Source organism: Pezoporus wallicus, unplaced genomic scaffold, assembly GCF_028554395.1.
Source record: "Pezoporus wallicus isolate ANWC-B61680 ecotype Strahan unplaced genomic scaffold, APGP_CSIRO_Pwel_v1 scaffold_2584, whole genome shotgun sequence".
NCBI lineage: Eukaryota > Metazoa > Chordata > Aves > Psittaciformes > Psittacidae > Pezoporus > Pezoporus wallicus.
The window spans coordinates 5,114,187-5,137,244 of record NW_026642851.1 but is presented as its reverse complement, the minus strand read 5'-3'; the positions used below and the strand labels follow the sequence as shown (position 1 = coordinate 5,137,244).

Below are 23,058 nucleotides of genomic sequence, written 5' to 3'. Positions count from 1 at the left end.
TACAATATTCTTAGCCAGTACGGTATGACTTTCCATATGGAAAGAACTTGTGTTCCTTGGGGCTCTCTCTGGTACAGGGGATGTTCTCCCTGCTTTTGTAAACCAAAATGTGTCAATCAAAAGGAATTTCTTCAAATAGTTAAGCAAAATCAAAATCTTTCCCTCTCCACCCCAGCAGTCCCTGATGCACAGGAACATATTCAAGACAGCATTTCATCCTTGGTGTCCAGACAAAAGCACAGGATTGGTTTGAACTCCACTCTTCTTCACCTTCACCCAGTGAAAGACTGTAAATATTTTGGGGCTTAATGAGGAAAGTGTAATCAGTACTGGAGAAGCAGTGAAGAGAACAAAATAGGTGGATGTTTATTTTTCTTGTTACATCCAAGTGGTTCATTTCCAAGGATACCCTATCAAAGTTGTGACAGATATCTGTAGAAACAGTACTGAAACACAGTGTCCAAATCCACTAGCCAGAATCACTAGGAAGCTTTCCATCTGCAAAAGCACAAAGATCTTTAGTGGCTCATAACAGCAAATGGAGGTTTTGGTTTATTCACAAGTCTAAAATCCAGAAATATTTACATTCCATGGGAAGTTATTTGCTGATGTTATACTGAGTATTTCAAATTTTTGAGCATTACTATTTTCGTGACTTGCATTATTCCTTGTAGCATTCTCTTAATGAAGCAACCTCTATAGTCAACTAATGTAGAGGTGAATTCAAGTCAGTTTTATGATAATTCTTTGAAAACTCTGGCGCATTTAATACCATTTTCAAAATGATGGCTACTCTGGCAGCTGTTGACACTTCCCTAATTGTCCTCTTTTAGAATGCCTAGTTGACAATTGCAGCAGCAGAATAACTTTTTTACTCCAACAGACAGAAGATTTTCTATTGTCTAGTTTTCATTTGGGATGTGCCTGATTTTATTTTTTTTGTCATTTTTTGTCATTTTAATGTCATTTGCTTTAACTGTACTACATCTGTTCTATTATATCTTGTCCAAATGAGCATTAAGATCTTAGATGGACTATGAAATATTGCTCCTTTCCTGTGTGTTTCTCTCCTTCCCTTTTTGGGACCTCTTTCATGGCAATGAGTTACAGTAACAGTTGAGTTGCACACAGTACAGTAGATAGTAGTTAATTGGAGACAGATTGCTTTCTTTCAAACAAAGGGGCTTTCTGACATTCTCTGTGTTGGAAAACTGGACCATTGTGACAAGAAGACCAAGTTGAAAATCATGTATTTTTAGTAACTGATACACTGATGGATGTTTCTTTTGCTCTATTGTCATTCACTTTGCACAAGCAATGATAAATTCCTTTTGTGCCTCCTAATTAAGTATGTATACTGCAGTCATTAATAGCACAGCTCAATGGTGTTTACCAGGGTTACAAATATGACAAGCAATTGGATTGCAGCTAAGACTAAGTTATGTGTATCTTCCAAGTTATTTGAATAGTAGGATAAGGTCAGGTATTGGCAAGGTAAACGGTAGCATTGCTTTACTGGATCTACAGTGCTGTGCTGGTTTAGACCAAGAATCCTTGGTTACCCTACTATCTTATCTTGGATACTTGCCCAAAGTAGATGTGAATGGTAGAATAAAAGCAAAGCAAATGTATATGCGCTTTTTTTAACTCTTGCATTTCTTGCCAATGCATGTTAGCTGAAGGACTTCCTGAAGCTGATAAGGTTTGTCTGTTTAGTAAGCTGTAATGGATTTCTCTTCAAAATCCTTGTCAAATATTCTCTTGACCCTATGTAAATTTTTAGCTTCCAAACCAATTTTTTGGCAGAGCATTCTGCACATCTACCATCTGTTGTGTGAAAAATCACCTTCTTTTCTGTCTCTTGAATTTGGCTCCTACTGGCTTTGTTTCATGGTGCCTAGCTCTTGCATGTTAAAAAATGATGAACAGTGGAACTTCCTGCCTTCTTCAGGCCACTCTGGAAATATGACGAGTTTGTATTTTCCAAATTGTCTCTTGTCCAGATCAATGAATCATTGGATAGTTCTGTGGTAATTATCTGTTGCCTATTTTGGAGTGGTGTAAACTGTTCACTTTTATGTAGTAAACTTCTTAATTTTTTGTTTACTGTTTATACTGGAGTTTTATAGGCTTTTACTGGTAGGATGATACACCTCACGTGTTATAGAGATATTTATTGTCTGATTGTACTCTGTTTCTGATAGTGATGCTCCATGTCTAATCTTTTTTGTAAAATATGAGACTTCTGGGAAGCATGAAATATGTCTGAACGCATCATTTAGTACTTTTAAAGTACTACTTGAAGGTCCAAGGAGTACCTTAACAGTAAGGGTAATGGTAACATTTGACAGGCAGAATTGAGCATACTGAAAAACTCCTAAAATTCCTTGGAACTTGTACTGAGACTAAAATAAATTTGTATAAAATATGAATATATCCAGTAGATAAAACTGTATGTAGTCACAGAATCATAGAATAGTTGTGGTTGGATGGCACCTCTTGAGGTTATCTAGTCCAAATCCACTGCTTAAAAAAATGTAGACTAGAGTGAGTTGCTGGGGCCTTGTTCAATTGGGCTAAAATCTCTTAAGTTTTATTTCCCCACATTTAAATAGTTGTCTGTATTTCAGTTTGTGTCTGCTGCCTCTTTTCACTGGATACCCCTGAGAAGATTCTTACTCCATCCTCTTTACACCCTCCCACTAAAAATCAATACATATTGATATGATTCTCTTCCTGCCCATCTTCCCTTCTCCCCAGCCCAGGATTGAGTAATCCCAGCTCTTTCTGCCTCCTCTCATATGAGAGATGCTCTATACCCTTAATAGTCTTTGTGGTGATGCATTCAATTAGTAACATCTTGCTACCAGCTCAGTGAAACCTCTGTGCTTGCTCAACAGGACTACGCCTGTTCTGCGTCTATGAAAACTTGAAAACTACCTTTTTCAATTACTTTTTTTTTTTTTAATATGTGCACCTATGAAAGAATGGCAGCCCTGCAGAGAAGGACTTGGGGGTGTTGGTCAATAAGAAAATTAACATGAGCTGGCAGTGTGCGCTCGCAGCCCAGAAAGCCAACCATATCCTGGGCTGCATCAAAAGGAGCATGACCAGCAGGTCAAAGGAGGTGATCCTGCCCCTCTTCTCCACTCTCGTGAGACCTCACTTGGAGTAGTGTGTACAGTTCTGGTGTCCTCAACATAAGAAGGACATGGAACTGTTGGAACAAGTCCAGAGAAGGGCCATGAGGATGATCAAGGGACTGGAGCACCTCCCCTATGAAAACGGGCTGAGAAAGTTGGAGCTGTTCAGCCTGGAGAAGAGAAGGCTGCGTGGAGACCTCATAGCAGCCTTCCAGTATCTGAAGGGAGCCTATAGGGATGCTGGGGAGGGACTCTTCATTAGGAACTGTAGTGATAGGACAAAGGGTAATGGGTTCAAACTTAAACAGGGGAAATTTAGATTGGATATAAGGAAGAAGTTCTTTACTGTGAGGGTGGTGAGGCAGCAGAATGGGTTGCCCAGGGAAGCTGTGAATGCTCCATCCCTGGCGGTGTTCAAGGCCAGGTTGGAAGGAGCCTTGGGTGACATGGTTTAGTGTGAGGTGTCCCTGTCCATGGCAGGGGGTTGAAACTAGATGATCTTAAGGTCTTTTCCAACCCTAACTATTCTATGGTTCTGTGGTTCTGTGATTCTAATTACTTATTTTGCCTTAGACTTCAAGGAATTTGCAAAATTTTATTCATTATAGACTTCCTGTATCCAGGTTTAATTCAGAATTGATAAGAAGTTACTAGCATGTGATGTCCTGGGACTTGAACAAGAAAAATAAATAGCTACTTAATATTGTAATGAGGTGTGTAATTTGTGAACATACTTTGTGACCTCTGTGCCATCACAGCTGCTATTAAAAGACGTCGTGGATTTTTGTAAAAGACTAACTAGTTGAAGTGTGATAAGAACTGTACAGTATCTTTTATAGTGTCAGCTGAAGATGAATATTTATTTCAGTAACCTTCCATGTCATCTGTGTGTGTGATGTGGTATTGCAATTTTCAAAGAAATTTCAAAGTAACATTGGATATTTTGTAATAATAATTGTTTCCCTTTCATTAACTATACAGATCCATATAGGTGCATTCTACTCTTGTTCTTCTTAGGTAATATCTAACATCCTGTATCTGTTAAGACCTACAGTTCTAATCTTTTTCTTGTACTAGTGACTCTTCTATGTTGGTTTTGAAAAATGAGTTAATATTTCGTGCTGGTGGCATTCTTGTCTCATTGTTCCATCCATTATTCTATTCCTCTGCAGCAGTGTAAATAAGTACATGATTTTCTTGGTACTGATTAGGAAACATCATACTAACCTTTAGTCAGTTTATTAGTCTGTGTGAAGATTAAAAGAAAACCCCAGTCTACAACAAAACCAAAGTAGAACTGTATACATCTTAAACCAGAAAAATGTGAACGAACATAATGAAAAGGTTTTTTTGACAGTGTGTTCCTTAAAGCTTTCTAACACTTGTATTTCCAGGGTTACCTTGAAGAATTGGTACGACTCAGAGAAAACCAGCTATCTGAATCTGTCTCACAGAATAAACTACTGTTACAAAGAATTGAAGATATGGACCTAGCCCATAAAATGGAGAAGGAACAGCTGGAATATATAATTGTGGAACTGCAAGACCAGTTGTAAGTTAGTAGAATGGAGAAACATTGTTAGAGCAGTATTAGTTAAATTATTTAACTTATTTTACTATACAATACAAAGAACTTGTGGTCCTGTAGAAATGAATGAAACTTCTTAAAGGAATGGATGTGTTTTAGCTTTTTTTTTCTCCATGACAAGTCTTAAAGTCTTCAGAAATGGCTCCCCTGAAAACTGCTTAGAATAATTTTAAGATAAACTTAAATTTTTTAATCTGAAATAGCTTACAATAAACTTGCTTAAACTTTTAACACATTTTTATAAATATTTTTTATTCCGGCTTTAAGGCTACCCTTTAAAAATGGAAGCAGCTTCCTTTTGAGCACTATTTTTAAAATGTTAGGCAGGAAAGGTTAAAGAAATATTTATTTTGTTTGCATAGATTCTATTTTATTTGCACGTGGCTCAGACTCAGTAAAAAGTAATCTGGTCTTAAAAATATTCAAACTGATTAAGCAGTTTCCTACTCACTGTTTCTTCAATGCAAGCCAAAATGCTAAAACAACAGGAGAAGGCTTAATTTTTTAATAGTGTACGTCATGACTAATATGATAAATATTCCAGTATCTTGTGATCATAGAATCACAGAATAGTTAGGGTTGGAAAGATCTTAAGATCATCTAGTTCCTTAGATAGTTATCCTCCTGTTCCTGTCTGTTGGATAGGAAGGTACTGTCCTTTTGCAGAGATACTCCCTTGTAATGGCTAAAGATCCAGATAGATGGAAGACCTACTGTGTGGTGACAGGTTGCCATGAGACTGCTACAGTATGCATCTGCAGTAAGTGTATGTTCTGTTCATAACAAATATAAGATAAATTACCTTATATTTGGAGTAATTTGTATGTGTCTGAGCCCTGAAGTAAAATGGAAGTAGTCTGTGGCCTTTGAAGCAATACAGGCTTTTCTGTCTTGCAGTAGATAATTTTATTGCCAGTACTTGGAATGGATTTTATGAAACTCCTCAGGAACACAGCATTTGCACTTTATTTTTGACAATTTCAGAGTTGAGGAAGAAAAAAAGATGTTTGGTTGTGTTTTTGTTTTTTTTTTATGATTGCCTGCAAGATTTTGAGGGATACCTGTCACTGATTTCTTTTCTGAATTTGCTGATATAGCTAATGATTCATGTTCTACTTCTTTGGCCTCCCTTATTATCTGGGGGAAGTGGAGGGAAGGTATGAGCTCTTTTAAACCCACTCTGTTACTTGGAATTATTGAACAGACCTGCTGTTAATTTTTAGCCAAGCTATATGCAGTCAGACTGTTCTAAAAAATCTCAGTCTTTGGGGTTTGATTTTTTTGTTTGCTTTCTTATGTGAAGGCTCAAGTATGAAGCAGTTTCTGTTGTATCTTGACAGTGTGTTCTTACATAGCTGTTTGTGAGAAACTGCAGTCAGGAGCTTGGACTACACTAGGTAGTTGGAGTGAGAGGTATGATTTTGCATTGTTATCGCTGTGAGTATAGTGTGCCTGTCAGATGAACTCTTAAAGTGTGTTAGAAACTCGTAGCTCCTTACTGGGGAGAGAGAAGGGAAGAAATATTCCTACTAGCAGGTTTCCGATTGTTAACACCAGTCATAATTAACATCTTTTAATCACTCTTTCCGACTTGTTTTCTTGTTTTTTCATATCTTTTATTCTGACCCAGGATGACCTGGCAGCAGAACATGTTGTATCACTTATGTGCCTGTAATATTTTGGCCAATTGGTTTTTTGGCCAAATTGCTTTTTATTTCCAAGCTGTTTTAGAATAGTGTTCACATAATTCCAAATTTTAGTGTTTTGCTCTCCTACTGTTAGTAGCATTTTGGAGTAGTGAATATGTGCTGTAATCTGTTTGAATTCTTTATTAGCAGGTAAGAGCAAATTTGGGATTATAATTCTGCCTGAGGCATACTACATTACTGTTTGTAAAACACTTTGAGATCTGATTTAGGATCATTTGCTGTGTAATGGAAACTATTTTAAATAAACATTCTATATTTCCTTTTTAATGATGCTTTTCAATTCCACTGGCTGTTGTTAAGGTAGCAAGGTCTACCTTTTCAAGCTTGTGTTTAGTGTTTGTTGACGCTTTCAAATGGTATTTCACAGGCCTGCAAAATGTTTTACGTATGATCTTAATGGATTTTAAATAACTTACAGAGAAACTTTTCCATATTCACATTTAATAAGGCAGTTTGCTGTAAAGGATGAAATAAATGTGGATATAGGAGATTGGAGAAATTTAGAAGTAATTTTGGTTTACAGTTGTTATGCAGAACTGAATGTTCTACAATTTTCAGCATTCTTAACTTTGTCTCACAGTTTGGAGTACCCAAACTACAATGAACAGGCGTGAAGCTGAAAAATCTATGATCAAAATAGTTATTCACCAGAAAGTAACTTTTTCTTGTGTGTGTCAATTTGATTGGATTTCTTAGGAATATGCCCACTCATCTGGGAATTGGACGTTTCACTTTGCTGGCAGGTGTCTGGTGGCAAATGTGATTAGGAAAGTGAAACTGCAGTAGACCACCTGATCATCAGTCAGATATGTTTAAACTAATGCACAGCTGATCAAGAGGTTTCAGACTAGTTATTAGAAAACATTTCTGTACCGAGAGGGTAGTCAGACACTGGAACAGGCTTTCCAGAAAGGTGGTCAATGCCCCGTACCTGTCAGCGTTTTAAGAGTCATTTGGACAATGCTCTTTATAATATGCTTTAACTTTTGATCAGCCCTGAAGTGATCAGGCAGTTGGACTAGATCATTACTTGAAATCTCTTCCACCTGGAACTATTCTGGTCTATTCTAAGAACAGCTTGTTCTGTACCACACTCAGTATCTCCAGATGAAGTGATTGCCTAGTGATATGCGTCGATTGTAGTAATGACAAGGTGTATTCTGGCCTTCATTTGCTTTTGTCAGAAGTGTTTGCTGTCACTGGGACATGTTTTTCCCTGGGATTTGTTGTAGTTGAACATTAGAGGACAGTGCTTTTGGCTGTGCTCTTCTACAGAAATAGTGCATTTTTATAGTGAGGGTAGGGCACTTAAGGCCTTAAAGTGGTTAAAATTAACAGCTCTGAAGTTCTTAAAAATAACAGCTCACAGGGGGACAGTCAAAAGAAGTGTGTCATTCATGGTGTGTCTAACTGAAGAAGACAGTTTGAATTCCAGTATCATTCAAAACATGATGGGAGAGGGATCCCAAATCATCAAGGAGCTCAATGCTGGAGTACTCAAAACTCACGAAGGCAGACATTTCTTTTTCTCTAAGATCTTGCAAAGAATACTGAATGTGTCTTGGGGCAGTGAGATGTTTGATCGTGCACCCCATCAGTAAAAAACTATGAGCACTCCCCCAATATCGGGATATTTATTTATTTATAAATTCTACACATGTACTACTGTACTAATATGTACATTACAAACATACACAAAAATAGGAATTAAAAAGGGTGAGACAAAGATGAAGTATACACTTTCTTTTCATTAACAGTACGAAAAATATTTTCTTCCCATACCCCAAAGGATTGTTGTACGCACCCCACTTTGGAGACCACTGTGTTGAAGTTAGCTCAGGCAAAGAAGTGACTGGGCAAAATCTGGAACTGTTTGCCCAGAACATCCTTGTGTTAAACTCTATCTCAGCTTAAGCAGACTTTCCCCCCACCCCCGCTCTAGAGTGGTTCTTACTCTTTCTTTTGCCTTATACACTGCCTATGTCTAACGCAAACTGCTGATCTTTGTTACTTTACAGTTCAGATTCTGCATCTGAGATTGATATTTATATATGTTAAATATTGATGTATGGTTACAAGAGAGTTCCCATCAATTTTCTGAATACTGAGTCATTTCCTGCATAGTGACTCACTGATGTCATAAAAGCTAATCACTTTAACATAATGTGTTCCAACATGGGTTTCCTCGTAAGGTATTTTTCAGGTTTCCAGGCTGGTGTGCCTGGTGTAAGAGGGTACAGTCCCTTTGTCCCAGCTGGTGCAATAGTTTAATTTTTTATTTTTATTTAATTTATCACATGTATTGAAAATTTATTTCTTAAATTCAGTGGCTATGCTATATTTTATGCTGCTCTGTTTTTTTATCTCCCTCCTATATCCCTGTCTTGTCCTGGTATTCTGTGGAGGAAAGAAAAGTCAAGAACTCTTCTGTGTTTGGAATTCTGTCTTTGGTTATGGCACAAATAAGACTCAAATTAAATTGCAGGGACACTCGTGGTCTTACATGGTATTAAGCTTGTCTGTGTAATTAAGAATTTTTTGTATGTTTTAGCAAATCTTAAAGCTAGATTTATTTAATTTGTCTGGCTGTTTCTTCAGAATTGGTCAGTGTTTTCAAGCCCTAAACAGTGCTTGTAGTCTCCCATTCTTCATATTTTAATATAGCTGTCAGATCCAGCAATACTGCAGTTCCTGTCTGGATAATACAGATGTCTTTGTAATCACAGGAAATGACAATTTAGTTGCAACCCTGAGAGACTGTTTGTTTCTGTGACACTTTAATTACAGCAAGTGTTCTGCGTATGTTTCCACTCATGAGCTGTACACAGCTTGTCACTCATGCCTCACTCTCAGGCATTGACTGTTCGAGTAAACTGTCCAGAAGGCTATTTTGCCCTGTTAGCACTGCACTGGGCTCAGGCTAATGTATCCTGCCTTCCAGACAAGTAGAACTTTCAGTCTGGGTTGCTGAGCTTTGCAATCCTCACTCAAAACCAAAATCATCTGGAGAAACAGGAAGTCTGGATAGCTTTTTTAGTACTCTTAACTTCTTTTTCAGATAGTGTGCTTGTAAGGCTTTTTTTTTCTTAAGAAACGGAATTCCTCAACTGCATCAGTACATTAAATCCAATTTGTTGTAGCTCCTTTATTTTCTCACTGAAAGGAAGCAGGAGATTAAAATGTAGTCTTTGGTCTTGGCGATTTTCTTTCCTACAATGTAAAAGATTGAGAATGCCAATCCTTGTTTCCTTTGAAAGCTTTCATGGATCCTTGCTATCAAACCATAATTCACATTAGCTACGCTTTTATTTGTAATGCTTCCTGTATATCCTCTATCTCGCCCAAATTTGCAGCAGCAGTTTTAAATCCTTAGTACTGTAGTCTGGTCTGTTCTCGGCTCCTTTTCCCAACTTGTCGGCACATTATTTTTTCTTTAACAGTGTAGAAAATACAGTGCAGCTTTTGGTAGATGGTAAAACTTTTGTTCAGACAGTGTTTTGGATTTTGGTTTTGTGGAATTCTTTCTTTTGAAGTTTGCTGCAATACTGTACCCCTGTTCTGTTTACAGAGGTGTGCATAGACAGCAGGAAGGGAAGTTCTGTTTTCAGTGCAGTGGAAGCCTGTAGAGTAGTAGGAATTTTCCCTTTGCTTAAAGGTATAGCTAAGAAAAGTTCATCTCGGCATAGTACATGGGCAGACTCCTGCAATTCAGAGTAGAGTGTACAGAGTGAGGCCCAGCAAAGAAATACGCAGAACTAAACAAAATTGCAACCAAGCTTCCAACATGATGGAGGACATGCTATTCTTAGAATCCAGAGGGACTGCATGGGTTTATTGTGCAACAGGAAGCCAAACATTTCTGAATAACAGCCTGAAGAGAAGGACATACTTTCCAAAATGCAGTAGATAGAAAGGGATTTATTTTTAAACCCTCATGTTTTAATACCTTAATCAGGACTTTAATACCTTATTCTGGATTAGAGAATTGTAGGGACCATTTTGCTTACCTAATGATGTTAGCATGGCAATGTCCCCTTCTCTGAACCTCTGATGTGTGATACTAGAGTCTGTTTTCTTAGTGGCATTCTTTCTCTTCTTCCATGGCTGCACTTCTATGGGTGAAGGCATTGCATAGAGGTAGCAAACACAGAAACTTTTAAGTTACCGGGCGTAAATAATTAATGCATTCCAGATTCCAGTATTTTTATCCAATGTAGAATTATAAGGTTGGGAGCAGGGGTAAGTAAGGCCTTTCAAAATAATGAGCGTTGAACATCTGAGGGCCTCAACGCAATGCAGCATCTGTTCTGTGGCACAACTAGTCCTGTTACTGTGACACATGAAGATCTGTTAGCCAGTCCAAAACAGTAAGAAAATGTGGTGCGATAGGACATGCCTGCTTTTTCTCACTGCAGCAGCTGCCATTAGAAAGTCTGCTGGGATTTAACTGCTCTGGCATCTGATTTGGGGAATACTGTGTCTGTGCGCAGGGCACAAACCTGAGAGAGGTGGTACATTGCAGCATCAAAATCTACTGGTAAGTAGCTAATTTTCATACCTGCTGATCTAATTTCTCGAAGTCCAATGACATACCAGTCCAGACAACTCACTGTCTTGATACAGCACTGACAGTTTGAGAGTTCCCTTTTGTTTTAGAGTTGCTCTTACAGGTTTTAGTTATATTCATGTATGCTATATATTTCAGTTTGCATTCCATATTTTTTGTCCTAAACAAAGGTTTTTAAAGCTTGTTCTTTGTTATTCAAATGTTTTTATTTTTTTAAGCTTTTATTTTCACTTTTCACTACTCAGGTAGTTCTTGAACTGGAGCATTCAGCTGATATGATTCCCTTTCTTAGGGAATTAGTCTGTTTGGTTTATTTCCTGTCTTCATCTGCTGGTAGGAGGGCAAATTGCCAACTGGACTGGCATTTTCTGGATTTGGAGAAATTAAACTTGCAGGTAAGAAGTTACTGGTTTTTTATAGGTATAATTGGAAACGGAACTAACATTTTATTGAACAAAAAATCTGTGTAAATGGGCCTTTCAGAATAGGCTTCCAATGGTTCTGGGCCCCTCAGTTCAAGAAGGACAGGGAGCTGCTGGAGAGAGTCCAGCGCAGGGCAACAAAGATGATTAAGGGAGTGGAACATCTCCCTTATGAGGAAAGACTGAGGGAGCTGGGTCTCTATGGTTTGGAGAAGAGGAGACTGAGGGGTGACCTTATTAGTGTCTATAAATATATAAAGGGGGAGTGTCACGAGGACGGAGCCAGGCTCTACTCAGTGGCAAACAATGATAGGACAAGGGGTAATGGGTACAAACTGGAACACAAGAGGTTCCACTTAAACTTGAGAAGAAACTTCTTCTCAGTGAGGGTGACGGAACACTGGAACAGACTGCCCAGGGAGGTTGTGGAGTCTCCTTCCCTGGAGACATTTAAAAACCCGCCTGGACGCATTCCTGTGTAACATTATCTAGGTGTTCCTGCTCCGGCAGGGGGATTGGACTAGATGATCTTTCGAGGTCCCTTCCAATCTCTAACATACTGTGATACTGTGAACCTAGACTTGATCCAGGAGAAACTGGAAATCCAGTCTAGCTGAAACGAGACAGGAAATTTTATGAGGTTACCAAGATAAGGCTTTTCCATTTTAGCTTGTATTAAATGTGAGATCAATTTTTACTTATTTATTAAATTCCCAGATGTAATATAGTATAGTAAGTGACCAAAGATAATCATCTGTTTATGTCATTTCTGTTTTGCACACAAGAACGAGTGAATCAAGTCAGGTCACACTTTCAAGATGCAGAAATCTTAGATGTGTTAAATCAAAGGAGTAATTTCTTTATCCTTTTGAGAGGTAGCTGAGTTGTCCAAAGCAATGTTAGTACAAACCCAACAGTTTGCAGGGTTACCTTGTACATTACATTTAAAAAAACCCAGCTTCTTTGAAAACAGAAACTAAAAAATTCACCATTTCAGTGATCCATTTTGAGGGTGGGTCTTCTGTGATTGTACCAGAACAACTGAAAAGGCAGCATACTGCGGAGCAGGGATGGAAATGAGCAGTAATTTGTCAATTGCATTTTATTATTATATGTGTACCATACATAACAATATTCTGCTTATGCTTAATAAATAATCCTAAAATAATAAATCATTGAATAAACAACTTAAAATAGTAAAAGTTGAGGAAATCAGCATGTTACTACGCTGTAGAGTACCTGACAAAGGCAGGCCTGGTGAACACTAGCGGGGAAGGATGTTTATGATGAGACTTCACTAATCTCACTTTCCCCTGCTTCTTAAATATGCAATTAAAGGACTGGAAGTCAAAAGCACACAGAGAGGTTTCCTGGAGTAGCTGTGTAAGCCTGATGTTAATACTCTGGCTGTTGCTGTTATTCCTTAATAAAAGTAAGCAAATTTACAGGCATGGAGGGAGCATATGTATCTGCACTTCAAGCAGATGCTTATTACTAATTTGGGAACATGTTAGTGTTTACCTAATGAATCATCGGTATTCTGTTGTAATAGGCAGGTGCTGCAGAAAGGCCGCAGAAAAATTACGGACTCGGTCAGAGATCAATATGATCAGACCAAAGCCATTTATTATAGCGTATCAATCCTTTTTATACTGTTTCTCTGCCTCGGCTTACAATAGCTTGCCGTATTATAATCGGATACATTTTCTTGTAATACACTGCAACTACGGTTACATTTACAATAGCTCACTGTATAATATTTGGATACATCATCAATAGCTCGCAGTAGTATAATTAGATACATGTTCAATAGCTTGTTGTATGATGATTGAATACATATACAATAGCTCAGTATACTCTGCTTTGATATATATTCCTGCAGCACACAGTAACTAGTAACAATAAGCGTATGAGAACTTAACCTTTAATATTTGCTAACAGTCCGCTATTTTGTATCTTAGCACAGTCCAGTTTCTTCTTATCTTGCTTGCACTGCTACTTCTGCTACTGCTACTTTTGCTTCTTTACCCACATCTTCCTTCATCCTTGGTTCATGTCAAGCTCCACGTAGGCATTTGCTGACTTGAGAATGTGACCATTCTTTGCTAAAAATCCATCCACAGGTAGAAATTCATTAGCAAGATGTTTCTACTGACTACTTCTCATTGCTTTCTAAAAGGAGCTCAACTTATGTAGCAGTTCCTGATGTAGAGAACAAAAAATCATAGAATCATAGAATAGTTAGGGTTGGAATGGACCTCAAGATCATCTAGTTCCAATCCCCCTGCATTGGACAGGGACACCTCCCACTAAACCATGTCACCCAAGGCTTTGTTCAGCCTGGCCTTGGACACCACCAGGGATGGAGCATTCACAACCTCCCTGGGCAACCCATTCCAGTGCCTCACCACCCTAACAGTAAAGAACTTCTTCCTTATATCCAATCTAAACCTCCCCTGTTTAGGTTTTAACCCCTTACCCCTTGTCCTGTCACTACAGTCCCTAGTGAAGAGTCCTTCCCCAGCATCCCTATAGCCCCCCTTAGGATACCGGAAGACTGCTATGAGGTCTCCATGCAGCCTTCTCTTCTCCAGGCTGAACAGAACAATATTTTCTTAAATTTTATTTTAAAACAGAACTGCATTATTATGATGTTCAGTATTAGCCTTATGATGTATTATGGTTTTTGTTCCATATAAATTATGCTTATAAGTTATGAGGTAGTATCCTCCATAAAATCTAGCCTTTGACTCTTGGTCTGCAGGCGTTAAGGTAATTCTGGTTTTCAGTTGGTGTTTCTCACTAGCAGTTTGTTCTTGGGAACAGACACAATAGAAAATTCTGTTTGTACATAGGCCATTCCGGTTCACTGTGTTTTACTACAGACCAGCATTTTACATAGAAGTTTGCATGTTATGCCACAGTATTTTTATGTGCATTTTTGGTAACACTTATGAGTCCTAGCTCAAACTGTTCAGTAGTTCCCTTATGTATGTGTAAATAACAGAAAATACTCATTTTACATTTTACTCTTGAATATTTTGTGAAATTTTTAAATTTCGCAGATACCCTATTTCCCATTTGTACCTCCTCACCAGTTCTTCAGTTCTTCCTTTTGCTCTGGGAAGACTTTTACTCTATTTTTTCCTTTGAAAGATTTTATATATTTTCCTATACTAGCAGATAAATAAGTTTATTAATAGTAATATTTTTCTTTTCGTTAAGCAGCCTGACAGTAAACATCTAGAGGAAAGCTCATAAGCTTCATTGCACTCACTGTGATCACTAAGAAAAAGTCCTACTTCAAACCCCTCATTATCACAGCCTAGAGATGACCAGCACTGGTTACAGTGTTTGCATTCTGAGGAGCAAGAGTCCTTCTGTAGAAATTCAGTCTGCCTTAGACAAAATGAATTGTCTTTTGAGAGCTTTTAACTGCTAGACAGAGCTCCTGTTTCCTGTCTGACTAAGCAGGACAGCACTCAGTTATCTTGTGCAGCATTTTTTCACACCGAGTGTTTTGAAACTTGTATGCTTGTTTTCTATTAAAACTTGATCCTATTTCCTTCCTCTGTAACTTCTTTCTATAGTAAACGCTTTTGTCTTCATCTCATTTCCTCTTCCTGATTTTGAGTATTTATGGCAGGATCATTTTTGCCACATGGTGATTAAGATTGCGAGGACGATGTATGCTGTGTAGATGTGGCACTTAGGGACATCGTTCCGTGGAGGGCTTGGCAGTGCTGGGGTAATGGTTGGACTCTGTGATCTTAAGGGTCTTTTCCAACCTGAATGAGTGGGGTTTTGATCGTGATTTTTGATTATGATTCTGTGCAGTTTAATACCTTGTTAAAATAAGTCTGGTTGATCTGCAGAAACTGATACTGCCTTTGTTTATCTTGGGAGAATTGCTGTCCACAAGCAGTACCTTTAATAAGTCTTTGCTGCAATAAAATCTCATGATACTTTAAAAATGGCTGCAAGAGGGCAAACAGCTAAACAATCTACAAGGCTGATAAAATAGGTGGTGACTACCAGCACCTGCTGTGAATATTTTTGCCTAACTTTCTGTTGTCTATTCTAGTGTTTATTTTTATATATATATACTCACTGCTGTGTTTGGGCTGATTTTATATATTTAAAGTTATTTTTCTATGTTTTTAAAGATTCAAACTAAAAGCATAAAAGTTTTCAAGAGAACAGTTACTTCTGTATCCTCCTTGATGCATGGTTTTCTTCCTGAGCATAGTGGAGTGCTTTAAGTATTGATCTGCTCAGTCTTCGTATGTTGTTATGCTAAAATCTCTGAAGCAGTTTGGCTAGTCTCTGTGTCAAAACTTCTTTTTCTACACAGGCTGAAATTCCAGGTTACTATAGCATAAGGATTTGTGGGAAAATCCTCAATATAGAAACCTATGTGAAATGACAAAATTTCAATATTAGCAACTTGTCTGTAGATGTGTGGAGTTTTTGTCTTTGCTCAGCATGTTTAATTAATAAATATTTATTTAAATCATTAATTTATTTAAATTAAATACTGCTGAACTTTGTGGTGATAACAAACAGGAATTGTCCAAACAGGAATTCACACTTGTGTTGTAAATGTATGAATTTGCATGTAGTTACTGTTGCTAATACAAACTGTGTCCTGTGACAAAACTTCTATGAAAGCATAAAAGAAGTCCCCCTGAATAAGAAGGTGATGCAGTGTAACTGACTAACATTGTAAGAACTTGCTAGGTCACTGCTCCAGATTCCTTAAATCAGCAAGCCTTTAATATACTTTTAATGCTTGATGTACCCCATGGGATTAGGGGAATTACATGGGGAAGTGAATACCATACAAGATACTTAAAATTATTGAGAGCTTTGGGTTACCAAAGTGCTTATTCCTCTAGACCCCTGAGAGGAAGGACGGAGATCCCCAGGTAGAAAAGTTTTTATTTTCATGAACAGTGGTGGGATTCTTCAGCTTGAGAAAAGCTCCTTGCAAAGAGTCTTGTTTGGTGTGGTGCTTCACCACCTCCTATTGCAAAATTGCTGTTTATCTGTCTCCTCTCCCAAACTCAGCTACTAAAAAGTCCTTGCTGAACTCAGTATTGTCTTACCTTGTTTCGTGGGAAATTCTGGCTCTCTGAGTGGTGTTACGTGCCCTTACCTAATGAGATTCTTGTCTAAACGGTTCAAATACCAGCAGAACAAAACCTGCATTGTAAAAAATAGACCTGTTGACAGTGTTATTTGTTAATTCACATCAATGCATGTGTAGTTACCTAATTTGCTACTCAGTTTGGCATTTCAGATGACTACATGGCATTTGGCTTTGACCTCCTGAGTAAATTCAGTGCAGGCATACGTAACGCTAGCTATTTGCTTCTGGCCAGAGACAGTCAAACATGTTGTAAAGTAGCATTTAATGATTGCCTAGTATTTCACGGACTGGAGGATTTAGGAGTTATCAATGAATACTACTTTTGTTTTTAGAGTTATTCTACAGCAGTAAAAGGGTAAGTTGGAGGTTGCCTTGTACTACTGGAAAAAGGCTGATCTTGTCTTGGAGCCTGAACCATGTACTTTCCATATTTCTGTATGACTTCTGGCAGATGATTTCCATATTGGCATATTAGCCTCTTCATTTCCAGAATTTTAGAAAACTGGTCTGCTTCATGGGAATATGAAGCAAAACTTAATCTGGAGTTTTTATGGAAGGTACTCAGCTAACTGTCTGTAATTTAAAAACTCAAGTTACTAGAAACTGTAGGATGGTAGAAAATGGAATAACTGTCTTATATTTTATCTGGAAGCATATAACAGAATTAACATGTTTGGGTTTTAGTTCATTCTGCAAAAGTATGGGGGTGGGAGGCTCTGGGGTTGTGGTCAAACTGCAAAAATAATTGAATGGGGGGAAGGACATCACGTTTGCTTAGTTGGTTTGCAAAATAGTCAGCCTGTTAATGACCATCATGCTGGCAGAAAGAATCTTTAGAATGTAATTGCTTTTTTATTGCAGAAAGATCCTAATTTCAACTTTCTTTTCTACATGTGTTTCATAAGTTGCTTCTCCTAGGAAAAATTAAATTGCTTTCTGTTGGTCACTCGAAGTAGAACATCAGCTTGGTCAGGACCTCTTGTCCTGTTTTTCTTTCTGTACCTCACGGAATTGCATTTATTAGACTGAGATTTACTGCTTTTTGTATTCACAGGACTGTGCTAAAGAATAATGACTTGAGATCAAGACAAGAATTAACTACTCACCTCACCAATCAGTGGCCTTCCCCAGGAGCTCTGGATGTCAATGCTGTTGCCTTGGACACTCTACTCTATAGAAAGCACAATCAACAATGGGATGAGTAAGTTGAATATTTATTTTGATTTGCCTTTAGAGGAATAGGGAAAACTCAAAATTACACATTTCCCTTAGCATACTCTGAAACATATCCTGTTGGAACCACCTGTTACAATATATAAGGATCAGCTGGCAGGAAAAGAAAAAAAAAAGTTTCTGTTCCTTGTCATAAAAATTTCCTTCCTTTAAATAAATTTGGAGGAAAAAAAAACAAACCACAAACCCACAAATAAACAAAAAGAAAATAATTGCTTTAGAGAGAAAACAAAAAGAAACAGTGTCTTTAAGAGAGGAGAGATGAGCTGCCTACTTTGTTTTGTTTTGTGTTTTTAAAGCCAACAACCTTTAAAGGAGAAATGAGGATATCTGGTTAGATTCTTAAATGTGTTACTATTAAATATTACTTTATTTGCAGGAAAAGCTTTCAAAGTCTGGACCAGCTTTCAGCAGAAGTTAGTCTTTCTCAGTCCTCTCTGGACCCAGGTCACTCACAGGATGGGAAGCAGGATGGAATGAACTTGTTAAATGAAGGTACAAAGCTAGTTTAGTGGCTTCCTTTAGTTATGTTCTTCATAACTCTTCAGTCCCTGTGAGATGATTTGCAGTGTGAACAAACTATGCTTTGAACAGCATGGGGTTTTATTGTTATGGAAGTTTTTTTCAGGTTCCCTAAGGACTACACTTCAAGTAAGTTTGGATTTATGAGGATGCTTCCCCTCAGTAACTGTAAGACTTCATGCTGTATTTAAAGCTAAACTTAAAATACGTTGCATATCTTCCCTCTCCATCACAGAAGCAGAGACAGCTCAGCTACAAGGAGGATCTTCTGTTGTCTTTCTGCTCTAACACAAATCTTTTGAGTTCCTTAAGTTTCCTTTTTTGTTTCTTAAAATAAAGATTAAAGGCACTGGATTTATAACTGCCACTGACATTCTTACGTCTTGCATTCAATGTTTATCTGTGGAGATGCATCTTGACAGTGTTTCTGGTAAAATGGAGAGAGGTCCATGCTAGTATATAAATGTAACACACACCCCCCCCCTCTTTCAAAATCTGCACCCATATCAAAGTTTAGCTGCTCCATCTTGTGGATAAATGTGAAAAGCAGAAAAATGCTGGAAGACTTCAGAAACAGTAGTATTTTGGGTACAGAACATAAATGGTTGTAAAAAACCCTTTCTGTTATCTCATCAAATGTTAACTTTAAATAGACTTGACAGTATAGGGCCTTAGGAGTTCATAACTGTAACTTTAAAATATCAGCATTTAAAATTTAGCACTTTTTGTTTTAAAAAAAAACTAAGCAGTCTTAAAATCTAAATTATTTCAAGTGAGCTCAGAGAAAGTGAAACACAATCAGCATGGCTGTTATGATGAGAGCTCTTGTGCAGATCTACTTTCAACTGATTTTTCGCAATATTAACCATTTGAAATCATGCTTTAAGTCCTCTAAATGTGGCAAAACCACTGATAATAATAGTTTAGGGTCTTCAAAGGTAGAATAACATCTCAATTCTAAATTAGTGAGGTTCAGTACCTAAGCATAATATACTTTTGCAAGATACAGCATGTGATCCTGCTGTTAAAATACCTTTGGTCTAACTCTCAGTACTACTAGTCAGATTTTTAGCTTCACATTTTTTGAAATTGAGCTCTGTGCCCAGTAGCGCTACACTGCTCTTCATCTGGTTTATGCAGGTCGGCTGGTTTGGGGTTTTCCTTACATCCTTCTAATAAGTAAAACTTTCCTGTCAAGAACACAAATTTTAAGAAATGCTACTTTATAGATGTGATTTAAAAAATTCTGTTAGACTGGCTCATCAATAGAATCTACCTGTGACCCTTAAATCATTTTTCTCTCTAGTTTTAAGGTGATATATTCTATTCTGTAGGTGAGCCAGGAGGATGAAATAGGGTGATGCTAGTAGATCAAATTCTTTATAATGTGATTTATTAGCAGAGTTGGCACAAAATAACTGAAATGGATATTCTGGGAAGACATAAAATAGAGAAATTGTCCAGTGCAGACTTACACCTAATAGGTACGTTTAATGTTAACAAGTGTATTTGGATGACAGGGCAGATACTTGCACTGCCACTCCTGCATTGTAGGGCTTTTTCTCAGTGGTCGGAGCCTAATGCACTTCACCAAGGTTTAGAAAACAAGACATGTTTATTTTTAAAGAAATATATCCTGATTCCAGTTACTCCTTTATGAGAAATTTAAAACTAGGTCTTTCATGCTGACATGTTAGGAAGGTCATTTCAGTTTCTATATAATGCATTTGGTGCTTTAATTGGACCCTTCTGTTCCTCATGTCATCTCTGGAGCCTCTGAATGTCCTTCTGTAGGAGCCTGACCTCGGCCCAGCCTGCAGTGCACAGGTGGAGATCTCTGCCACCTGAGCAGGGAAGGTGTGGCACAAAGTACATGTCTTTCTCATGGCATTTATGAAGTATGTGTGTGCTGAAGCAGTAGTGCACAATTCATAATAATGTAGGTGGACCATTTTTTTCTACTCCCACATCTTTTTTGTGGTCCGATCATCTTGTCCTATGCAAATCATTAGCTTAATTCTTGTTTTTCTTCACAGGGAAGGAAGACACTCCATCGTTGCTTGGTCTTTGTGGCTCTCTTACATCAGTAGCAAGCTACAAATCTCTCACAAGTCTGAAATCAAGTGAATATCTTGCAAGTCCCACAACAGAGATGACAAGTCCGGGCTTAACTCCATCATGAGATACACACAAGGAAGAGCTTTCTGTTGTATGCATTTGGTTTATGTTCTGTAAAATGACTTGCAATGAAGACTGCTGGTTCTGAGTTAACATATAAGTTGCTTTATTATTTCTCTCCATGATTATCTGTTTAATTCACAAATTCTGTCAGTTTTCATTCCCTTCCCCCCTCTGCCCCCTTCCCCCAGAGGACTTCTCAGATTTTCTACTTACTCGGAGTTACTTAAAGCTCTCGGTCAAGTACAGGACATATAATCTGATGCTTATGGCTGTTTTTTTAAATAAAACAGTTGGACATCAGTCCCCTACTTAACTGCCAAGACCTTTGTTTCTCCTTGCAATGGCCTGGCCCTGCTCTAGCCACGGTGCTTCTCTGCAGTGCTTTAAATATCTATCAACTCTTGCAGAACAGACAGGGGATCCTAAACACCAGACTTTGTAGGCAGATATTTTACCTAAAAACCCAGCTTTCCATCTCTGCGTAGGTCCTCAAATAGCTTATTTAACCTATCAACAGCTCTTCTCGAATTCACTCAGTGTTAGACTTTATTTCTGTAGCATCATGGCACTAAGATGTCCGAATTGCACTGAGGAATCACACTGAAACGCTCTTACTAATTCTTGAAGTTGCATGTGAATAACAAATGTATTGATCATATATGATAAATGAGGCATATTTCACAATTCACAAATGTTGAGAAAACTCACTAAATGCTTTGACTGACATGAGTTAGATAATCAAGCATCATACGAGAAATTTCTTGGTTACCTTGCTGTAAAGATGGGGACTACAGTGGCACAGTTAGCACCTTGGGAAGCTTGGATTGTGTGTTTATTGGCAAGGTCCCAAAGAGAGTAGAAAATGGGGAGCAAAGAGAATATAATGACAGTATTCTCATGTTAAAAGATTTTTCTCATTCCTGTAGTAGTGCAATAGGTATTTTTCTTGATTGGGTAATGCGGCAGAACTTCCTTAAGTCAGTTTTCTCAGATTCCTTGCCATTGGTTTCAATTACTGATGGGGTGGGGGGAGCAAACAGGGAGACATTTTTTAAATGAACCAAACTTCCCAGATTTCCCTACAGCTTAGAAGTTTGCAAATTAATTTTTTACTTGCAAACTGTATTCTTAATTCTTTGTAAGATACAATGGAGCCTTTCGCTATGGATTTTGCTAATCAAGTAATGCTTGTCAGTATGGTAACTTTTTAAACAGAACTTCAATGCATGTAAGTACGTTGTATTTATAAGTGCTAGGGAAAATGCTTTTTTTGTGCCAAAGAAGTTTCATAAATTGTTTACATGAGTAGCTGCAATACAGGACAGATTTTTAATTATTGCATACTCTTAGGTGTTTACACTCTGTCTCTACACTCTGTTTGGTTTTAGTTCATTTGCCTCTTGTAATGGTACCTTGGCACTACTACTGTAATCTGGTCATCTTGGCATTGGCTTGAAAGAGGATTCATTTTTACCTTTACTGAAACTACAGGACATGTTCAGCCTGTATAGGTGTGAGGCTCTGCACCTCTGGGACTTGGGTGCCGTTTGATTTAGCTGGAGAAGGATCAAGAGCCATCTCAATTCCAGTCCACAGTGCTGGAGGTTGCAGCAGCTGTGGTGGGATAAACCACGACTGGTGCCATTTCAGTGCAGCTTTTTAAAGCAGCTTGGCAAAGCCCACCAGACCTTGTCCTTCAAGCCCTCACGTACCTACCCGGTTGATTTCTCTGTACTCAACTGACCATTTAATCCTTTCATACGCTGTCAGAATGTCCATTACCTCACGTAAATTTGGGGTTTTGTTATGACATTAAGCACCTGTTCTTTCATGGCAGTTGAGTCGTGTTATTAAATGCCAGTCTGTAAACTAGAGATGCGTTTTTACTACAAACACAGTGAGGGACTCCGGATTCCACAAGTTAATGTTCTGCATCAAGGTACAGTGATTTGATCGGTCTTGTTCACTGTTCAACACTTTCCCCACTGTGTCAGCATTTTGGAGGGGACTATGATCATGATCTTCAGTCATGTTTGCTGATGGCTCTTTTCTTGGAGCTACTGGTGTGAAATTCATGTGTCATTTATTGGGAGTCTTCTGTGTAGTTCCTGGGTGTCATTTGTGCATGGGAAATAATCTTGTGTGTCTTTCTCAGTTTGAACATGAATCATTTTTAAAAAAGACTGAAAAACAAATGCCAAACTGTATGTTTTGTTGCCTTGACTTTCCATGAATGTTGCATGTAAATTAAACATTTTTGTATCATTGCTGGTTACTAGTTTTTGTTCATCTTACTTTATGCGATTAAAACATTCGACAAACAACAGTATGACTAACATTATAGCAAATTCTGTCTTGCACGACAGGGAGGCTTTGGGTTTGCTGCTGTATGTCATTATTCACTGTGATCCAAAACCTGCTGTTAGTGCTGGCTCTCTCTTGGGCCTTATTTTGAGCTTTGAGTATAAACTAAGTTTGAGAAATCACAAGAGGGGAACAGTGTCAGGTACCTCCCATGGCAGGACCTCTTGCCTGCACCGT

The 23,058-nt window shown here is 38.0% G+C and overlaps 1 protein-coding gene across 2 annotated transcripts in view; it reads left to right on the top strand.

Annotated features, from left to right (window-relative positions):
• Window positions 1-20,675, top strand: part of RUNDC3B (RUN domain containing 3B) — a 52,455-nt gene extending 31,780 nt beyond the window's left edge. For both annotated transcript variants that reach the window (XM_057432612.1, XM_057432613.1), the window contains 4 exons: window positions 4,538-4,695; window positions 17,636-17,782; window positions 18,194-18,309; window positions 20,373-20,675. In XM_057432612.1, coding sequence (XP_057288595.1) covers window positions 4,538-4,695; window positions 17,636-17,782; window positions 18,194-18,309; window positions 20,373-20,518 — 567 coding nt within the window. In that variant the 3' untranslated portion in view covers window positions 20,519-20,675. The remainder of the gene's footprint in view (window positions 1-4,537; window positions 4,696-17,635; window positions 17,783-18,193; window positions 18,310-20,372) is intronic.
• The last annotated feature ends 2,383 nt before the right edge of the window (window positions 20,676-23,058 follow it).